Genomic DNA, 19,401 nt, shown 5'->3' with positions numbered 1-19,401 from the left:
GTCTCGAACTCCTGACCTCAGGCGATCTGCCTGCCTCAGTCTCCCAAACTGCTGGGATTACAGCATGAGCCACCGCACCCAGCCTTATTTGTACTATTTTAATATGATGAATTATACTGAGTGATTTTCGGAATGTTAAAACAGCCTTGCAACCCTGGGATAAAGTCCACTTGATCATGATTGTCTTTCTATATTTTGCTAGATTTTATTTGCTAATATTTTTAAAGAATTTTTGTATGCCCACTCATTAATGATATATTGGTCTATAATTGGTCTATAATTTTTGGTCTATAATTTTTTCTTGTAACATCTGTTAGACTTTGGCATTTCAGTTGTACTGGCCTTTTAAGTACTCCCACCTCCTTTACATTCTAAAGATTTTGTGTAAAATTAGAATATTTCTTCCATTTCTTCCTTAAGTATTTGAAAGGACTCACTAGTGAGTCCATTTGGGCCTGGTACTTCATAGGAAGATTTTAAATTAAAAAAATTTTATTTAAATTTCTAATAGATCAGAGCTATTCAGACTTAGTGGCACAGGGTTAGAATTAAAATTGGGTTGTTATATGTATTTTTCAATGAACTTGTCTGCCTCATCCAGATTGCCCAATTTGTTACCATAAAGTTGTTCATAATATTTCCTTATTTACCTTTTTTACCATAGTAATGTCCTCTCTATCATTTCCAACATTAGAAGTTTGTCTTACTGTACTACAGTTGACCTTTGAATAATATGGGTTTGAACAGCTCAGGTCCACCTACAAGCAAGTTTTTTTCAATAAAAGTTACACCATATATGTCTGCCTTTGCTGCCTCCCCTTTCCTTCTACCTAATAACATTTTCTTTGCTCCACCTACTTTATTGTAAGAATACAGTATAAAATACATATAATATACAAAATATGTGATAACTATGTTAACAGTAAGGCTTCTGGTCAACAGTTGACTATCAGTAGTTAAGTTTTGGGAGAGTCAAAAGTTATAAGTAGATTTTCAACTGCTCAGGAGTTTGGTGCCCCTAACCCTACATTGTTCAAGGGTCCACTGTAGTTTCTCTCTGTTTCTGGTTTAGAGTAGCTACAGGTTAAGCCACTTTTCACTAAGCTTTTCAAAGTAATTACTTTTAGATTTGATGATTTTTTGCTATTTGTTTTCCTGTTTTCTATTTCATCGATGTATTAGAGAACCAAAACAGAAGGTGAAAAAGAATGTTACCAAGAGAAGCAAAAGTAAGAGGACAAAAAAATGAAACAAAGATAAAATTACCCTCAACATCTAAGTTACTTACTGATGTTGCCTTAACAGATGCTTAATTAGATTACAATAAAATTAATAAAATGATAAAATGCTATGTAGAAAATAATAGAAAATGAAAATATCATTAAAACTTTAAGTAGAAATGCTTTCAGCATGATCAGAAATTACAGGTGTGCATACTTTAAAAAGAGCAAGAAGATGCAACTCAAAGAAACTTAGCAATCATCAAGACGAACATTATTTAGCAGCTAAGCACAATATATATCAAACCATTCTTATGAAAAACAGTGTAACTATTTCAACATTTTACGAAATGAGTAACAAGCTCAAACTACAACAGTCTTGAAAATTTCATCACTGACCTTTCTGTTACTGTCTACCAAAATAAGGTTTCTGAAGATAAAAGTTTTTAAAATATTTTATAGAAAAAAACAATATATGTGACCTTGCATCACGGGTAAAGGTACAATATTTCTGCTGCAATATGTACAATGGTCATTTAAAAAGAAAACATATTACTCACTTAAATTTTCAGAAGTTACCATGAATTCCTCAATTTCATCATCAGAATCATCTATTAAGGGCATGAAGGCGTATCTATAGCAAAAACAAGGAGTAGTTTTACTAGTATGTTTAAACTTGTTCAATTTTCAGTTTATATCTAAAAGCCATTGTATAAAAAATCTACATTTAAAAAATGTCTTATACTTTAAAATAATGAAAACGTAATTATTTTATTTTCAAATTAGCTAAAATTATCATTAAGAAATTGTGAAACTGGAGCTCTCAAACCCTGTTTGTAAAAGCATAAGTGGGTAAAATCTTTCTGCAAAGCAATTTTGCAATATTTAATGTTGAGGGAAGGGAACTTTCTGCTGTTTCTCCATGTCAGGCTTACCTCTCTGCCCACCACTTGTCAGTTTATTCCCTAAAAAAAGAAAAGTTGCTAATCTGATTGGTGAAAATAAAGCCCACTGAATGGGCCACATTTCGTAGGGTAATAAGCTCAAAATACTGCTGATGGAGTGTGAATCAAGACAACCTTTCTGGAGGGTCATTTGGCAATAGCCATTAAAGTAAAAATTCATTTACCTTACATTACACTAACAAAAGTTTGCCAAGATGATGTCCAACAGCATTCTGAAAACATTATTGATAATAGCAAAAATCTATTTTTTAAACAAAATGTCTAATAACCAGGGACTGCTTATATAAATTATATTACATTCATGTTATAAAATGCCATAAAGCCATTAAAAGTAATGTGGTAGATCTATACATGCTGATATGGAAAGACAGTTGTGTTTTTTTTTTTGTGGTTTTTTTTTTTTTTTTTTTTGAGACAGGGTCTGGCTCTGTTGCCCAAGCTGGAGTGCAATAGCAGTGGCATGATCTCAGTTCACTGTAACCTCCACCTCCTGGGTTCAGGCCATCCTCCCACCTCAGCCTACCAAGTAGCTGGCAGTACAGGCACATACCACCGCACCTGGCTAATTTTTGTATTTTTTTGTAGAAAGAGGGTTTTGCCTTGTTGCCCAGGCTGGTCTCGAATTCCTGGGCTCAAGTCATACACCCACCCTGGCCTCCCAAAGTGCTAGGATTATAGGCGTGACCTTAAACAGGAAGGTACAGAACAGTATGTGTATGTATATGCATGTGTGTGTATATATATATATATATATATATATATATATATATATGTATTATTGTATAATTTTAAAAAGGACAGGAGAAACACACTGATACAGGTTGAGTAGCCTTTATGCAAAATGCCTGAGACCAGAAGTGTTTTGAGTTTTGGATGTTTTCAGACTTTGGAATATTTGCATTATCCTTACCAGTTGAGCATCCCAAATCTGAAAATCTGAAATTCAAAATGTTCCAATGAGCACTTCCTTTGAGTATCCTGTCCGTGCTCAAAAAGTTTTGGATTTTGTAGCATTCTGGATTGGGATTTGGGATGTTGAATCTGTACATACTTTTTCATTTTTTCCTAAAGGATGGACAAGAACTTAAGTTCTCTCCTTGGGGCAAAGGGATAAAGCAAGGAAGTTGAGGCTTCCTATCACATGCAGTCTCAAGTACAACTTTCTGAACTTGACACTCAAGTCTTTTGTCATTTTGGCCGTACTTCTCCCTTCCAGCTTGATCTCCCTCCAATATGAGTATGTGGTATTAACCAAACTGCATGTCTCACTGGCCTCCAAAGTATCTCATGCCTTTCCCACCACCCCAGAAAATGGACATTCTTTCCCAGTTCAGTCATTCGCTATCCTATTCCTTTCCTCAAGGTGTAATGTAAGCACTGTCGCTTCAAGAAGTCTTCCTCAACCCTCTTCCATCTTCCCCTGGACTAGTCTATACATCTCTTTTTTCACTGTCTTGCATTTGTTTTGCTTATCTCCCTACTTGACTGTATACTCCTTAAAAGCAACGACTATTCTCCTGGTTTCTATAAACGTGTTCTTGACACTATAGAAGGCGATCAACAAACCCTTGCCAACTTGAAATTTCCTATGTTAGGTACCTCTGATTATTTGCTGATGGTCTCCACAAAAACATGATTACAATAAGGATAAGCGAAAAAAGGAAGCTCCAAAATGCATCGTCAACCCAGCGTTCCATCCAATCCTAAAATAAGGACAATTCAAGCATGAAACGTTAATTTTCTGATAAGCATATAGGTTTCCCATTCAAATAATGTACAATGACAAGTACTAATGAAATCTTTCCAACCAGTAAGTCTTCCAAATAAACAAGCACATATTTTTTCAAGAAACCTATATTGTTCAAAATGTTTCTAAAGGGTTGTTTAATGTTACAAATATTCCCTGCCATAAAATTTTTGGGTTAACAGAAAGATTTCAAAATCAAAAAATGTAAAACATATACTTAGGATTTCAAATGGCAAATACTAAGGTCAGAAGGCCCAGCCTCTTCTTTTATTAAATTGTCTCTAAGGCAGCAAAAGCTCCGGATTTTCAGAGGGCTTTTTGTGATTACTTATATGGCACTAGAGACTAGCTCCAAATCTCAACAAATCCCCAAAAGAGGACCTTTCATATTCTAAGTCTAAGAATATATCTTCTTCCAACATGAGAACCCACAGAAAACATCACTCGACTTGGGAGGCTGAGGCAGATAATTGCTTGAACCCGGGAGGCAGAGGTTGCAGTGAGCTGAGATCGCACCACTGCGCTCCAGACTGGCTGACGGAGTGAGACTCATCTCAAAAAAAAAAAAGAAAACATCGCTCGAATGCCCATACTGAACACACGATCCTAGAAACATGCCAGTCTTAAGATTTCTAGTCCATCTAGATACAAACCACTCAATTTCATGGTGTGCAGGAAGAAAAGGATTTCCTGTTAGGGTATACAGGAAGAGAATTTATTTTCAAAATATATAAAAAAAACTTGACAAAGGGGCACAATAGGAAAAGGAGATTTCGGAGGAACTTTTTCAGACTCACTTGGAGGAGTTAAAAGTTTTTTTTTTTTTTTTTTTTTGAGATGGAGTCTCGCTGTGTCGCCCAGGCTGGGGTGCAATGGCGCAATCTCAGCTCACTGCAAGCTCCGCCTCCTGGGTTCACACCAGTCTCCTGCCTCAGCCTCCCCAGTAGCTGGGACTACAGGCACCCACTAATTTTTTGTATTTTTAGTAGAGACGGGGTTTCACTGTGTTAGCCAGGATGGTCTCGATCTCCTGACCTCGTGATCCGCCTGCCTCGGCCTCCCAGAGTGCTGAGATTACAGGCGTGAGCCACCACGCCCAGCCAAAAGTTTTTATAACTCTGAAAAAAATGGTTCAAAGTAAAAACAAAAATCTCCATTAAAATCACCTCTATTTGCAAGCATAAACTAAATTCTTCAAAATTCTACAAAATAGTATAAATAAAAATAACTGTTTAAATAGGAAGGTTATACTTACTGATTGGCATTTTGCAATTCTAAATGTCTTAGTTGTCCACCCCATAAACACTATAGAAGCTGAAACACACACAAAAAGTCACCTTTGAAGGAATACAACAATACTAAGATAATTTACTGTAAGAAAAATTAAATAGCTTACCCAGCACAGCAAAGATCAGAGTATTTTTAAAATGTCTATATAATGAAAATTTCACAGTGTTCTTTCTTAGCCTTAGGGTCTTCATAGTTTGTGCCAAACTAATAAAAATGTGAAAAAAGTTAAGGAAAAACATTCCAAGTAATAATAAGAGGTTAAAAAAAAAAAAACAGAATCTTCTACTATGTTTCCAAAGTCAGTACTGCTAAATACAGTTCCTAAAATTTGAAGCTAATAAAAACACAGAAAATGTTCTCTTGGCCAATATTGTACAATCATTATATTTTATCACAGATTTTCTTTTACAATTTACCGTTGTCTGAACTAAGAAAACAAACTCCAAGGAAAAAACATGGAAGACCCATGATGCATTCCACCAATGCCACGCACCCGCAACACGGGATAGAGCAGTGCATGCACTAAAACCCCTCCGAGTGAGACACTCTTTACAGATCACATTGTGACATGCCATTTGGCTTGTGCTTTTCCGGCCCTATTTCTTTCTTATTTTGTTCTTTCTAGTCTATTCTCATTTTATTATTTGAATAACCATAATTAAGAGGTTAGGTCATCTACCAATTCCATTTTATAAATTTTAAAACTAAAATTCATCAGATAAATCTAGACTTAGTTAAGGGCTTTATTTGAAAGATGACTGCAACGGGGGAGGATTATTGCAATAGGAAGAATACTACGACTATAAGATCTGCAAGAGTCTCAGAGGTCAGGCAGAAAAGGGTTTTTCTTTTATAGAGCACAGCAAACAAGGATAAAAAGCAGTAGGTGTGGGGAGTGAGTGGTGGGACTAGACACACTGATGAGGGAATGTCCTTTCTTGAGGTCTGCAGATTCTCGGGAGGGCTGTGTGTTGGCTCAGGCTGACGGTGAGTCAATGTTTATGGCCTGGAGGAAGAAGAATACTTACAGTTTGGTTCAGTGTTTTGTTCAGATCGATCAGTGGATATAAAGAGTTCATCTAATTATTCGTGATGCAAGGAATGGGAAATCAGAGGGTCTGTGCCCAGCCTTGTCATAGGTAGACAAGCGGGCCTCCAGGAGTCTTACCTAAGTCCAGTGGGGAAGGGGGTTCTCTGAGGTAAGTCTTTTCTCGGAACACAGATAGGGAAGGGGGTTTGGAGGGGGGGTGTCTTAATCTTGGCTGTTTTCCAGGAGCACAGGGCTCAGGTGAAGTTCAACATTGCCAAGGATGAAGAAGCAAAAAGAAGACTTTTCCACTGACTCCTCAGCAGTGAAGCAGAATTCAAGCCAGCTCTCTCTGCTCTTAAATGAGAATTCCTTCCTCTGGAGCAGACCAACAAGCTTTGTTTATGAACCAAACACTAAAAATAACAGAGCTGAGCAACAGAATGGATGTGGCAAGTTTTAAAAATTTTAAATATGTCATTAATAAAAAACTTCGTTTTAGTACTAAAGCTACTTTAGTACTTTAGTACGAAACTGCTTTTTAATCTTCTAAATGACCAACAAATTACAAAAGAAGATCAATTTCTAAAGCAATACAATACAACCAATTCAGGTTACTATGAGAACTTTAAAAATGCAAATATACTTTATTCCTTAAATACATCAAAACATATACTTTTAACAATTCTTGACTAAAACCAAATTTCTAGGATTAAAAAAAAATCTGGTCTGGTTTAATAATTTTAAAAAAATGTTTTTAAGCTAAGGAATAAAAAGTAAATTTGAAATTGCCTAAGCCTCCACTTACCAAGACACTGTTAAATTTAGGTAAAGTGTAAATCATTCCTGCCATGGAAGGAAAGTAGTCATGAAAACAAATAGCCCTTCTGATCCTGAAGTGAGAGCACGCTGCTGTGGTAGGAAAAGGATATCCACCAGCACAAGCCAGAGTCAAGGAGAGAGAGGGGTAGGCTGGCCAGAAGAACAAGATCAGAATCACTCACCTGCAGCAAAACAGCAAAAAAAAAAAAAAAAGAAAGAAAGAAAAGAAAAGAGAAACGAAAGAGAAACAAGAAGAAAAAAAGGGGAGGAAGGGCCACAGGAGAAAGGCTAAGGCTATGGCTTTTGAATTTTTCAGCCTATTTTTTTTCCTATGACTTTAGAATTAGATTATTAGAGGATTGGTTATATTAAGTTCATCAAATTCAGAGGAAGCAGGGTCATTTTCCAAAGCACTCAATTGTATACGTATTTATTTCTGCTTTTTTTCCCTTGTCATTTATATCATTTAGGAAATCTGCTATCTTTCTGTATAGAAAAAGCAGACATTTCATTTTAGTGATAAAAATTACCAAACAGCAATCTGACAGCAAACTTCACAAATTCAGGCTCATGCAGAAATAGACACTAGACTTCCTTTGTCTCACCATGAAACACTAAAGATCTTTCACATTCTAGATTTCTTTGACTACTTCCTGAAACATTTTCATTATAAATATTCATAATTAAGCAAACTAAGTCTTTCATCTGTTTTCCTTATTTTCCTACCCCAATCTGACTAATCAGATACTGGAATGTGTGAAAGTCAATGCTGTCCATAAAGGTAATAAATTACCCTCAGTCAAATCCAGATGGATTAGAGCCATCAGAGCTGCTTTTCTTTGGAATTTTCTGCCAAGCTGCATTACTGAGTGTTTTTCCCAATGAACTACCTTGTGGATGGTTAAGAACAAGAACTCAGCAGGGCACGGTGGCTCACGCCTGTAATCCCAGCACTTTGGGAGGCTGAGGCAGGCAGATCACAAGATAAAGAGATCAAGACCATCCTGGCCAACATGGTGAAACCCCATATCTACTAAAAATACAAAAAATTAGCTGGGCGTGGTGGCGTGCGCCTGTAGTCCCAGCTACTCGGGAGGCTGAGGCGGGAGAATCACTTGAACCTGGGAGGTGGAGGTTGCAGTGAGTCGAGATCACGCCACTGCACTCCAACCTGGTGACAGAGCGAGACTCCGTCTTAAAAAAAAAAAAAAAAAAAGAACAAGAAATCTTTGAAATAAATATCTATAAATTACCAGAAGAGATAGTTTATTTTAAAAAAAAATGCAGTCTGCAGCTTAATTAATTGAATGAAGGACCATACTCCCTAACCTGTTAAAGTTCCAAGCATACACGGTTTTAGAAACAAGACAATTCTAAATTGAATAGATATCATCAGCTCATTCTCTAAACACACAATGACAGAAAATAAGACACTAAGATCTAAAGATAATCTGAGGTCAACAGGCAGGTTCATCTCCACTGTCATTCTGCCTAGCCCAATGCAAGGTATGTTTATACCTCCTGCCCATTCTCAAGGCAGGAGAGTCCCCTTAACAAGCAGTCCTGTGGGACCTACAGACTTTGTGGTGAGTACTCTCTCTTATCACTGGAACACTGCTCACATGTAGAACTGAGGAACAGACTTCACATTTTTAGCAAATGAATGTCTTTAATTTTTTTAACATAGAAAATATGAAAATGACACCAGAGGAAGATATTTATATTACTCTCTGAGAAAATCAGATTTATTTAACTATAATTTTATTCAACAAACTTGGATTCTGAACTAGCAGCTCTGAACAAAGTAGAATATGCTTTTTTAAACAAGTTCAGTCAGAAACAACTCTTTAGATCAGTTATTATTCCCTAAGTAGGCTCCTCAGACTCCTAAGATGTCCACAGATATAATTTGGGAAGTCTTTAACTGCCCTGTCATGCAAAGCTCCTTGTGTCTGTGTTCTGTGAAGAGAGGCTCCACAGCTGTTAGCAGATTTTCCAAGGCATGTCTGATCCTAGTACCCAAACAAGGTTAAGAATCACTGCTTTGATGAGTGAGGATAATGAATTACAAATTTTAGGTTTGTAGCACTCTTCATAGGCTTTTTAAGTTGGAAGCATATTGAGAATTCACAAACAGGGAATTTAAAGAATAGGTAGACCCAGCTTAGAAAACAACCCACAAGTGGCTCAGAAAAGCCTATGAGGAGTGCTACATTTACCAGCACACCTGAAAAATGGGAGACCTTCCTTCTAGGGCATAGTGATGAGATCCAAGCCCTCTGGCCCTTCCTATGAGACACATAGATGAGAAAATGGAAAAAGATACAAGAAAAACAATTTTTTAAAAAAATTAATGTCAAAAAGCTAAAAGACATAAGTATCAAAAACAGAGGAAACAAAGAACTTGGCAAAAAATGAAACCTATCTAACAGGAAAGCACTTCAAAGAGGACATAAATATAATAGAAACAGATCCAAAGAATGTTCTGGGATATGAATAACCCTGCATTCCACTCTGGTCAGTCACATTTTCTCTAGAATTCCTCCCATTTCCACAAGTGCCCCCATGAAGAAAAAGCAATGGGATTCCCCAGACTCAACTTGAGTCATCGAATCAGAGAAGACCCTCGAGGATCCAGTACTTACTGCCTCTAAAACTTCTCCTGCAATATGGCTGCAGCCCCTAAACCTTCTCTGAACCTGCTCTCTTCCACCCATTTCTAGCAAGTCTATCACTTGGGTTCTTCTTTCCATATCCCCTACCCTACTTCTGACCCTCACCATCTCTTCTTTCGACCACTGCAAAGGCAAAGGAATACTGACTCACCTTCCTGCCTCTAGACTGTCCTTTCCCACGTCATCTTCTTCTGTCACCAGAGTTCTCACTGACACAGGTTTCATCACATTACTCACCTGTGCAGCTTCAATTCCTCTCCAGCCCCTGCCTCTGGAAGGCACTCAGCTCTTGAGCATGCCCTGCCACCCTTCCCTGAACCGCCTGCCAAGGCTCTCCCATGCATGTCCACCCAGAGGCAGGCTTCCCTGGACATTCTGCCACTGTCCCCCTCTGTTTTCCTGCTTCAACTATTTGCTCCCCTCCGTTCTTCCTAGAATACCTCTTCCCTAATTACCTCCTTATTAATAGTTAACCCCTACTTGTCTTCCCAGTCTCAATTTAAATGTTGCCATCTCTGTGAAGTCTTTCCTGATTTTTATGCCAGCATTAACTTCTCTCTTCCCCTGTTGGCACAGCACCTCTCTAAGATGGCAACTACTACTGCTATATTGATGCCAGTTATGTATCTGTCTCCCCTACAAGACTGTGAATCCCTTAAATTTAGGGACATCTTTTTCACCCATGCCTCGTCAGTATGGGGCACATACTGAGAATGAGCACTAACTGTTTGCTAAACTACATAGAAAAAATAAAGATATTCCTTGTTTGGGGAGTTGCTACTTTTTCACCTTCAAGTGAACCCTCATATTAAGGTAACAAAAATGCATAACTGTATTTCTTTCTATTGTTATTACAAATTACATGTAATCTGATTTTCATGATACAACAAACTATTTTGAAGGACACAGTAAAGGATATGAACCACACAAAAATGGAGTCAATAACTGCTAAAATAATGTCATCAAGAACAACAGCTAAATGGTTAGAACCCTGAAAGATAAAAATAAGGGAAGAAACCTGAATGTAACACTTTCATTGCACTATAGCAATTATCATTTGATGAAGAAAAATAATTTAGCTTATCTCATTACTTTACAAAGCCACATAAAAGATTTAATTTCCTAAGAGGATTGTGTTTAGCACATGGAAATGACCTGTTTTTTGATAGCAACAAGTGCTAATTTATGTGATGACAGCAACATAAAACTGTATTATGTAATGGCAAATAAAAAGCATCGTGTCCCCAACCTCACTAACACCAGCCATTTCAATCTCTCTCCTCCATACCAAACCGACAGCCAGGGCTATTAATGAAACGAACTCCCGATCTTTCCTGACTGTGTTGTGAAGGGACACAGAAAAAGTGAAGGGGGGGATCCATGTTAGACATTTACTCTGACTAGTCATCTTTAAAAGTCACTATCTAAGATGTTGGCTATGTAAAATTTTTTTTTCTTCTTGAGATGGAGTTTTGCTCTTGTTGCCCAGGCTGGAGTGCAATGGCGCGATCTCAGCTCACTGCAACCTCTGCCTCCCAGGTTCAAGCCATTCTCCTGCCTCAGCCTCCCAAGTAGCTAGGATTACAGGCGTGTGCCACAAAGCTATGTACAATTTTAAAGGAATACAATATATATGGTGTATTTACATGTGGGATATTTATCTTTTCTATTTCCTTCTGGCAAATATTTATTATTATTATTATATGAATGCAGAGTTCTTCATGATCATACAAACGTGGAAATAAATATACTCAAAGACTAAAAGAGCATCTAACACAGAATGCAGGTATATCAAAGACAACAGGGAGAAGAATGAGGCTTTTTAGCATTATTGGATAAATATTTATGATCTGATTTATACAGCTAATCCAAAGACATTTTAGGTAAAATGACAAAGGTCTTTGGATTAGGTAAGATATAATAAGCTTCTTAATCACTCAATCCTCAACCATTTATTCAAAAAACTGAAGCAACCATGAGTGGTAGCTCATATCTGTAATCCCAATACTTTGGGAGGCTGAGGTAAGAGGATCACTTGAGGCCAGCCAGGAACTCAAGACCAGCTTGGGCAACATAGTGAGACCCTGTCTCTACAAAAAATACAAAAATTAGTCTGGTGTGGTGGCCTGCACCTGCAGTCCCAGCTACTCGGGAGGCTGAGGTGGGAGGACTGCTTAAGCCTAGGAGATGGAGGCTGCAGTGAGCCATGATCATGCCACTGCGCCACTGCACCACTGCACCCCAGCCTAGGCAACAGAGCAAGACCCTGTCTCCAAAACCAACCAACCAACCAACCAACCAACCAACCAACCAACCAACCAACCAACCAACCAATGAGACAACCAAACAAAAAACCGCACAAAATAAAAGTAAAAAGACTGAAGCTAGAAATCTAGGGGTCTTTGCAGACATAAATACTGATACTTCTCTAGAGAATAAAGTGCTGCTGCCCACATCCAGAATCATCTTCCCCTTGAACATCACTTCCTCTAGGCTTTTCCAATGGTGGGGTCTACTGAATCCTCAAAATAGCTAGTCCCCAAGAGTCAGAGAAAATGAATAAACAAATGAGACTTAAAAGAGTGATGAAATGTACTGTATGTATACCTGAAGGGTGTAATTAACTTTCTGTTCACTTGATACATTTTAAAATCCAGGGTTAAGAATGATATTAAGGTATACCAGCTGCATAATGATAAAGACAAATGTTCTCTATGAAGAACAACCATGAACTTTTCTGGGATGGGACTGATACCTGGGATGATATCAAGCGGTGCCTTCGCAATCAGTCATATCATTTTAAGAAGCACTCTGTCTAGCCTTTGCCTTTCAGGAAGTATTTTAAAAGGGAAACATCCCATAGAAGAAAAGTTCAAATTGGGCCTTTTTCACAAGTTTCTATCTAAAAATTCATCTCAGGAGATACAAAGTAAAACCACATTTCACAGCAATAACAAAAAGGGGTGGTAGAATTATGTAGTTTTTACCCCAATGACTCTCATCACGCCTTCAACAGCTGCAAAGATTAAGTATAGAAGCCCCAGTCCGATGACCCGGTGCATGACTGTTCCTAAACGAGGCCTGGAATCAGGAAGAGGAAACAGAGAAAGAAGAAAAAGCATGGGTGAGTAAAATGCACCTGAATACAGTAACTGGCACCATTTCCAATACCAGGAAGTCACTATCTAATCACATCAGTCTGTTCCCGGCTCTGAGGTACTTTGTTTTAGGAAACAGGCCCAGGAACAAAGGGTCTCTTTCTCTAGGACCTGAAGCTATACCGATGCCTGTGAAGCAATATTTGGAGGCCACAAAGGTGCCAGAGGATTTTGCTGCTGAAATTCAAGCAACAGAATGAATATAATTCAGGTACTGTTTCTATAGAATGGAAGAGTAGGTTGATGAAATCTAGGAAGGTAAATGCCAACTTCTAAGTGCCACTGAGAAGTCTAACTTAATTCTTCCTGAGGTCTGTCTTTTCAGAGATAATTCACTTGTCTCATGACTTGGGCAGAGGAAGAGCAGGACATGAGGAGATGGAAGTCCATGACCTCCTTTCTGATCACCAGCTCTTAACCAGAACAGGAGTGCTAACAGAATTTCATTTTCATTCTTTAAACTGAAAGAGTTAAAATAACATCTTTGGGCCAGGCGCAGTGGCTCATGCCTGTAATCCTAGCATCTTGGGAGGCCAAGGTACACAGATTACTTGAGCTCAGGAGTTCGAGACCAAACTGGCCAACGTGGTGAAACCCGGTCTCTACCAAAAAAAGCAAACAATTAGCCGGGGGTGGTGGCTTGTGCCTGTAGTGCCAGCTACTTGGGAGGTTGAGGCACGAGAATCACTTGAACTTAGGAGGCAGAGGTTGCAGTGAGCCAAGATCGCGCCACTGCACTCTAGCCTGAGCGAGAGAGAGACTTTTGTCTCCAAAAAAACAAAAACAACAAAAAAAATTTTTTTTGGCTCTTTCAAAATATAATTGAGTTGGGAAAATACAAAGATGGTGGTTTTTGCAATTAATAATTTAAAATAGAATAATTTCATGATATTTGCAAATCAGAATTTATTGCACATACATTTAAGGCTGCTCAAAAACCCTCCTCTCAGAGTAATTAGAAGAAAAAAACTGGTTTAAAAAAATATTTAAGATAGTCAATCAAAACAAAATGTAAGTAAAAAGTTAAGTTAGTGGTCATAGCTCATATTTAATTAAGACTATTTACCTAATCTAAGGAATCTAAATTCTGATTCATTATAATCAACTAACCAGAACCTCCAAATAACCAGAACTGTTACTGCTCTCACTTTATGAGCTGAGCCGAGCAAGCTAACAGTGAAGGGATTCATTCAAAAAGGGTTTGTATCTGTACCCATTCATTTAATCTTCTATTCCTTTCACAGTAACAACACTGCACCTGTTGGTATGTGATGTTCATAACCAGAGCTGTGAAAGGTACTGCAAGATTCCTCAACAAGAGGCCTTCATTTCCTACACTGTACTAAGAACACAAAAGGCATTTGAGAAAGAATCTCCAACAAAAGTCCAGGGGGATAAAGGCTTCCAGGCTAAAATCCTGCTAACTCCCCAATCCGCAGCTCACAAGCAAACGGGCACGCACACAGGAGGAGAGCCTAGGGGTGCGAGTCACAGAGCAGAGGCCTGAGCCTGGGCCCCCGGGGGCCGGAGCTCAGGAACACAGGAGGGTGCAGCAGAGGAGGCTGGGGAGGAGTAGCCAGTGATGTGAGAGGATGCAAGACGAGCTCCCAGAAACCAGGCAAAGCTGGCACTCCTTAAAGCTGCTCACGGGACAACTGGACGAGGGCTGAGCAGGGCCATGTGATACGGCAGGGGGAGGTCATGGTGGCCTTGACAAGAGCAGTCTCAGTAGAGCAATACTGGGGAGGCTGAGGTACAGACTAGTCATGTGAGAAGTTATGCTGCACAGGGGAAAGGTGAATGAGGCAGAAGCAGAGGAGAGGGCCATGTGGGGTGGAGGGAGGGCTTCACTTTAAAAAATGGTAGAAATAACGAGATGCTGATGGGGGTGACCCACCAGAGAGGAAAGCTGACGATGCAAGAAAAAACAAAACCGAGCACTAGGACAGTTTCCCTCACAGTTGAGTGGGCACAAAGGCAGGGGTGGCCCGTGACTATCAAGAAGAGGAAAGTGGTTCATGCGGTCCCGATGTGGGGGAAATGACAGGGTCTGGGGGCACAGATGCAGTGGAATTCCCCTCTGATAGCTTCTACTTCCTCAGTGAAGAAAAACCTAAGGTCAGCTGAGAGGGGGGTAGAGTCTGAGAGAGAAGGGGTAAAATGGTCTTCTGCAGACAGGAGAGTGAGAAAATAGTGGCAAGGGGATTGAGTACAACTGCCAGCAGCACTGAGGGTGCACGTGAAGTTTAGGGTCATGAATGGCAAGTAGGCCCCCTCAGTGTGGTCCAGGGCTCTTTTTGGGCAAATTCCCCTGCTCGGGTGGGAGCCTGAGGCAGAAGGAAAGCTGGACTTAGCAAGGCTGGGGTTTTGTCAAGAAGGTTGACAAAGAGAAAGGCAGGGGTCTTTGGGTGTCAGTGTCCTGCTGGACCAGGGAATCCAAGCAAAAGGAAGAAGGTAAGGATATAAGATGGGGAGGGACAATGGAAGGTGCCAGGGTCAAAAGGCTGGAGGCCAAAGTACAGTCAAAAAAGACTGACACTGACATGTTAAAGAAAGTAACAGGAAACAGAGGAGGCTGACAGTTGAAAAGTGGATTGCTTAAAATTGAGATTTTGAAGAGGGTGCAGTTATACATATAATAAAGTCTAGAAAATGATACTGGGAATCAGTAGCTGAAACGTGGTGATGGGCAAGAGCAGGAGAGGTGGGGAGGTGAGGTCAGGTTACTTAAAGGGTCATGCACATGGCTCCTGAGACCCCACGGCCTTCTGACAGATGAAATGCTGAGGACGACACCTGTGAAGCCAGTGCCCACAGAGCTGAGGAATGAGGGAGGGTCTGGAAGCTCACAGTGACCACAACAAGATGCAGCAGGTAACCCAGCCTGAAGAGTGAGCTTCTGGGAATCAGGGTTTTAGGAAAGAAGCAGGAAGAAAGGTCTGAAAAAACACAACAAGGATAGAAATCAAGTTCTCCCATAGTTATGCCCAGTGATTCACAGGTAAGAGGAGGAAAAGACCCGCCGGAGAGGGTCCAGAAGCAGGGTCCTTGAGGGACAGACAGGTTTCAGTCAGAAGTTTTGCTGACTTGGTGTTTAATCCACTCTCTCTTCCAACACTCAAATAGAACCATAAAAGCTTAATGATACTGTCTAAAAAACAGAAAAGGGTTTGAAAATGGTTTGAATCATTTTAGATTTTCTATTATCCTTAAAGTTGATTATTTATTCATCTAACTATATAAAGTTATCGAAATACAAATTCAGGGTCTTTATTGGAAGATAACATAAAATAGCAAGTATGTGGAAATCTTTTAAAAATGTGTTCTTGTAGATTTTTCCCAAAGGGATTTGTACTACAATACTTAGAAGTTCCATTTTCACAAAGGTCATAACATAGACGGACTGAATCACTGGGCTGGGACCCAGCATCTTTCCCACACGCCAGTACTTACTTCACAATGCCATAGCCCAGGCTCACAATGATCACGAGAAGGCGAGCCAACGTCCTCTTAATCGCAGAAATCAACTCCGCAAATATCAATAAGCCTTGGGCTGAGGAAGAAAAAAATAAAATAATTCACTTTGTGTACACCTGGAAGCCTGCCAACCAAGATTCTCAACAACATATCCTGTGTATAACTACATTCGAACTTCAGACCAATCAGCCACATTTGATCTAAAAGTCACTGAATCCAACTGATGCTTGAAAACTTCAGTGAAGGATTCATACTCTCCTAAAGAATTCACTCCCTATCTATCTAATCTGCTCCACTGGGCACAGCTTTCTTCTATCAGCCTGAACACTGTCTCCCTGAGCTTCCCTCTGTTCTTGCTCTTTACAGAACTCTCTCTTCTTGTCCTGTAAATATTTAAAAACCACAACATCCTCTAGAGTTCTCTTTTCTCCAGGATCTCCTCATCATGTATTCATTTAAAATGTATCTGATATGCTCCTACTGTGTGGCTATAATAGTGAAAAAGAATCTTGATCCTTGCCTTCATGGAGCTTGTACTCTGGTTAGGCTAAGTAAGTAGAACTCAGTGTGGTAAGAGCTAGAAGTAACACATCATCCCTCCAGACTTGGAAGAAGGCCAGTCTAATCTACACCTGGGGGAACTAGAATTGGGTCCTGAAAAACTCAGAAAAAGTGACATCTAAATCAGGACTTGAAGGCTAAGTAGGAGTTAAGTATTTGGGGGTGGGGGATGACAAAGCAAAGAACACGGCACATGCAAAGGCATAGAGAAGAAAAGAGGAAAAGCAAACTATGCTGCAAGAAGTCAAAGTTCATTATGCCTGCAGCAGAGAGTGTAATGGTAGATGTCAAGAAAAGAGGCTGGTCATAAAGGCAGGGACCAATCGTGCAGTTTGGAGCCCCTGTCATGGAGTCTGGACTCGATGTTAAGGGCAGTGGGAAGCCAATAACAATAAACAAAAGAACAAAGGAGGGATTGGTAAACTATGGCCCATGGGCCAAATCTGGCCCTACATCTGATCTGTTTTTGAACATAAAGTTTTATGGGAACACAGCAATGCTCATTTGTTTGCATGTTGTCTATGGCTGCTTTTATGCTTTGATGGCAAGGGTGAATAGTTACAACAGAGACCATATGGCCTGCAAAGCCAAAATATTTCCTCTATGGCCTTGACAGAAAAAATGTGCTGACTGCTGGAATAAAATGGATGGCTTTATTTTATCAAGATTGCTCTACCTACAATGGTTTGGAGAGGAACAAAACTGCAGGCAAGGAAAATGCTCAGGAGACTATTCCAGAAAACTAAGAGATGATGAGAGTACCAGCAGTGATCACAGAGAGAAGTAGAAAGAGATTCAGAAAGATATTCGGAAAACATGGTGGCAAAACCAGTTGTGAATCCATCTGATGTTTTCAGTTCACATTGTTTTCAGCTCCATCTCGCCTGCAAGAACTCACAAGAGACCTTGTCAAATGCCTCGAAGATAGATCTAGAACTACAGGCAGAGCAAGAAGCCAAGGAAGATGTGAAAGATGGTCCTGAGGTCTCCTGGCAGTATCATGCAGCGAGAGGAACACCTGGAAGGGCAGCAAGTGTGGGCTGGGGCGAGGCCGCCACACAAAGGCAGAAAGGATGAGCTCCATTTTTGCCATTCAGAGGTTGAGAAGATTGCAAGGCATTGAGAAGCTGTTTTGTAGGTGACTGGATATATATGTCTGTAGCTCAGGATAGAGAGTTCCACAGGAGAGAAAGCTTTAGGAGGAAAACAATGGATGAGCTCTCTGAAAGAGTGCAGAATGTGAAGAAGGGGTTTATCATCACAAATGTTGAGGGATGAGTGTGCTGTCAATCCCTCCATGGGCTGTCTATACTCCTCTTGAGGTAATGTGACTACAACGTTTCTGGTACAGTGTGGCCTGTACAGCAAGATTCTCAACTTTCCTTCCAGGCTCCTGCTGCAATCTGAGGTTGTGGGAGCTTGTGGGAGGCAACCACCCTATTATTGCCTATGTTGAGTTTGCTTTTCATCAGCTTCAATTTTTAAATTCTTTTTAAAACTTTTCCATTGGTATTTTTGCAATTTGTACTCCAAACCTAAGTTCAAGATCTTATCCATCAGATTTCACCTTTCTATTCAGCATGTCAACTCTCTTGCCTCTCATCACATATCTTCAAGTGAAAAGGGTCTATCTAAAATGATTCTCTATGTCCCTAAGTATTTACGACCCTGGCCAGCCTCACATCATCCACAAAATTTAAGAGAATGCTGTCTACATAGTCACACAATAAATGTTAGTTGAACAAACCAACAGATTCACAAGAAGAATAAAACAGCAACAAGGCCTAAAATCTGAGAGAGACACCATTCAAAGCCTCCTAGCTCAATGGTTCTCAACCCTAGATGCATATTGGAATCACCTGGAAGCCTCTACACAGCCCCAATTCCTAGGTCTGCCCTAATCAGACTCTCTGGCACTGGTACCATTTTAAAGTTCTTCAAGTGATGCTGATGCAAAACCAGGGATGAGAACCATTGCTCCAGACCAGTGCTGTCCCACAGACCCTTTTGCAATGATGGAAGTGGTCTACCTCTGTGCTGTCCAATATAGCAGTCACTGGTCACCTGTGGCTACTGAGCACTTGAGATGCAGCTAGAACAACTGAGGAACTTAATTTTTAATTTAATTTAATTTTACTTAAATACCCAGATGTGGCTTGTGGCTACCACAGAAAACAGCAGAGGTCTACACTGACCAGTGATTATCTCCATGAACTCTTTAGATATGGTGGCACCACCAGTTTTCAGCTCATCTTGTCCACAAGAAGTCACAAGAGACCTTGTCAAATGCCTTGAAGAAGTCAGCTATACTAAGTTTACTACATCTTCCTGTCAATCTAGCATCCCAAAACAAAAAAAATTAGTCTGACATGATATTCTTAATGTACCCATGTCGGGTCCTAACAGTCAATGCTTCTCATCCTTCTAATGATTTTTCTAAATTTGATGCTTCAAGATCA

At 39.7% G+C, this 19,401-nt stretch overlaps 1 protein-coding gene across 2 annotated transcripts in view; it reads right to left on the bottom strand.

The window, feature by feature from the left end:
- Positions 1-19,401, bottom strand: part of TMEM87B (transmembrane protein 87B) — a 61,710-nt gene that overhangs the window by 14,984 nt on the left and 27,325 nt on the right. Inside the window, exons 9-15 of one of the 2 annotated variants that reach the window (XM_031008072.3) lie at positions 16,358-16,457; positions 12,734-12,827; positions 7,182-7,253; positions 5,329-5,437; positions 5,188-5,246; positions 3,785-3,888; positions 1,781-1,854 (exon numbers count right to left, since the gene is read on the bottom strand). In XM_031008072.3, the coding sequence (XP_030863932.1) occupies positions 1,781-1,854; positions 3,785-3,888; positions 5,188-5,246; positions 5,329-5,437; positions 7,182-7,253; positions 12,734-12,827; positions 16,358-16,457 (612 nt within the window). Of the gene's footprint in view, positions 1-1,780; positions 1,855-3,784; positions 3,889-5,187; positions 5,247-5,328; positions 5,439-7,181; positions 7,254-10,666; positions 10,738-12,733; positions 12,828-16,357; positions 16,458-19,401 lie in introns of both variants that reach the window. The other variant, XM_063695700.1, reaches the window with a different exon arrangement.

Source organism: Gorilla gorilla, chromosome 12 (assembly GCF_029281585.2).
Source record: "Gorilla gorilla gorilla isolate KB3781 chromosome 12, NHGRI_mGorGor1-v2.1_pri, whole genome shotgun sequence".
In the NCBI taxonomy this organism is placed as follows: domain Eukaryota; kingdom Metazoa; phylum Chordata; class Mammalia; order Primates; family Hominidae; genus Gorilla; species Gorilla gorilla.
The sequence above is the reverse complement of the archived record's forward strand: the minus strand, read 5'-3'. Positions and strand labels throughout refer to the sequence as shown.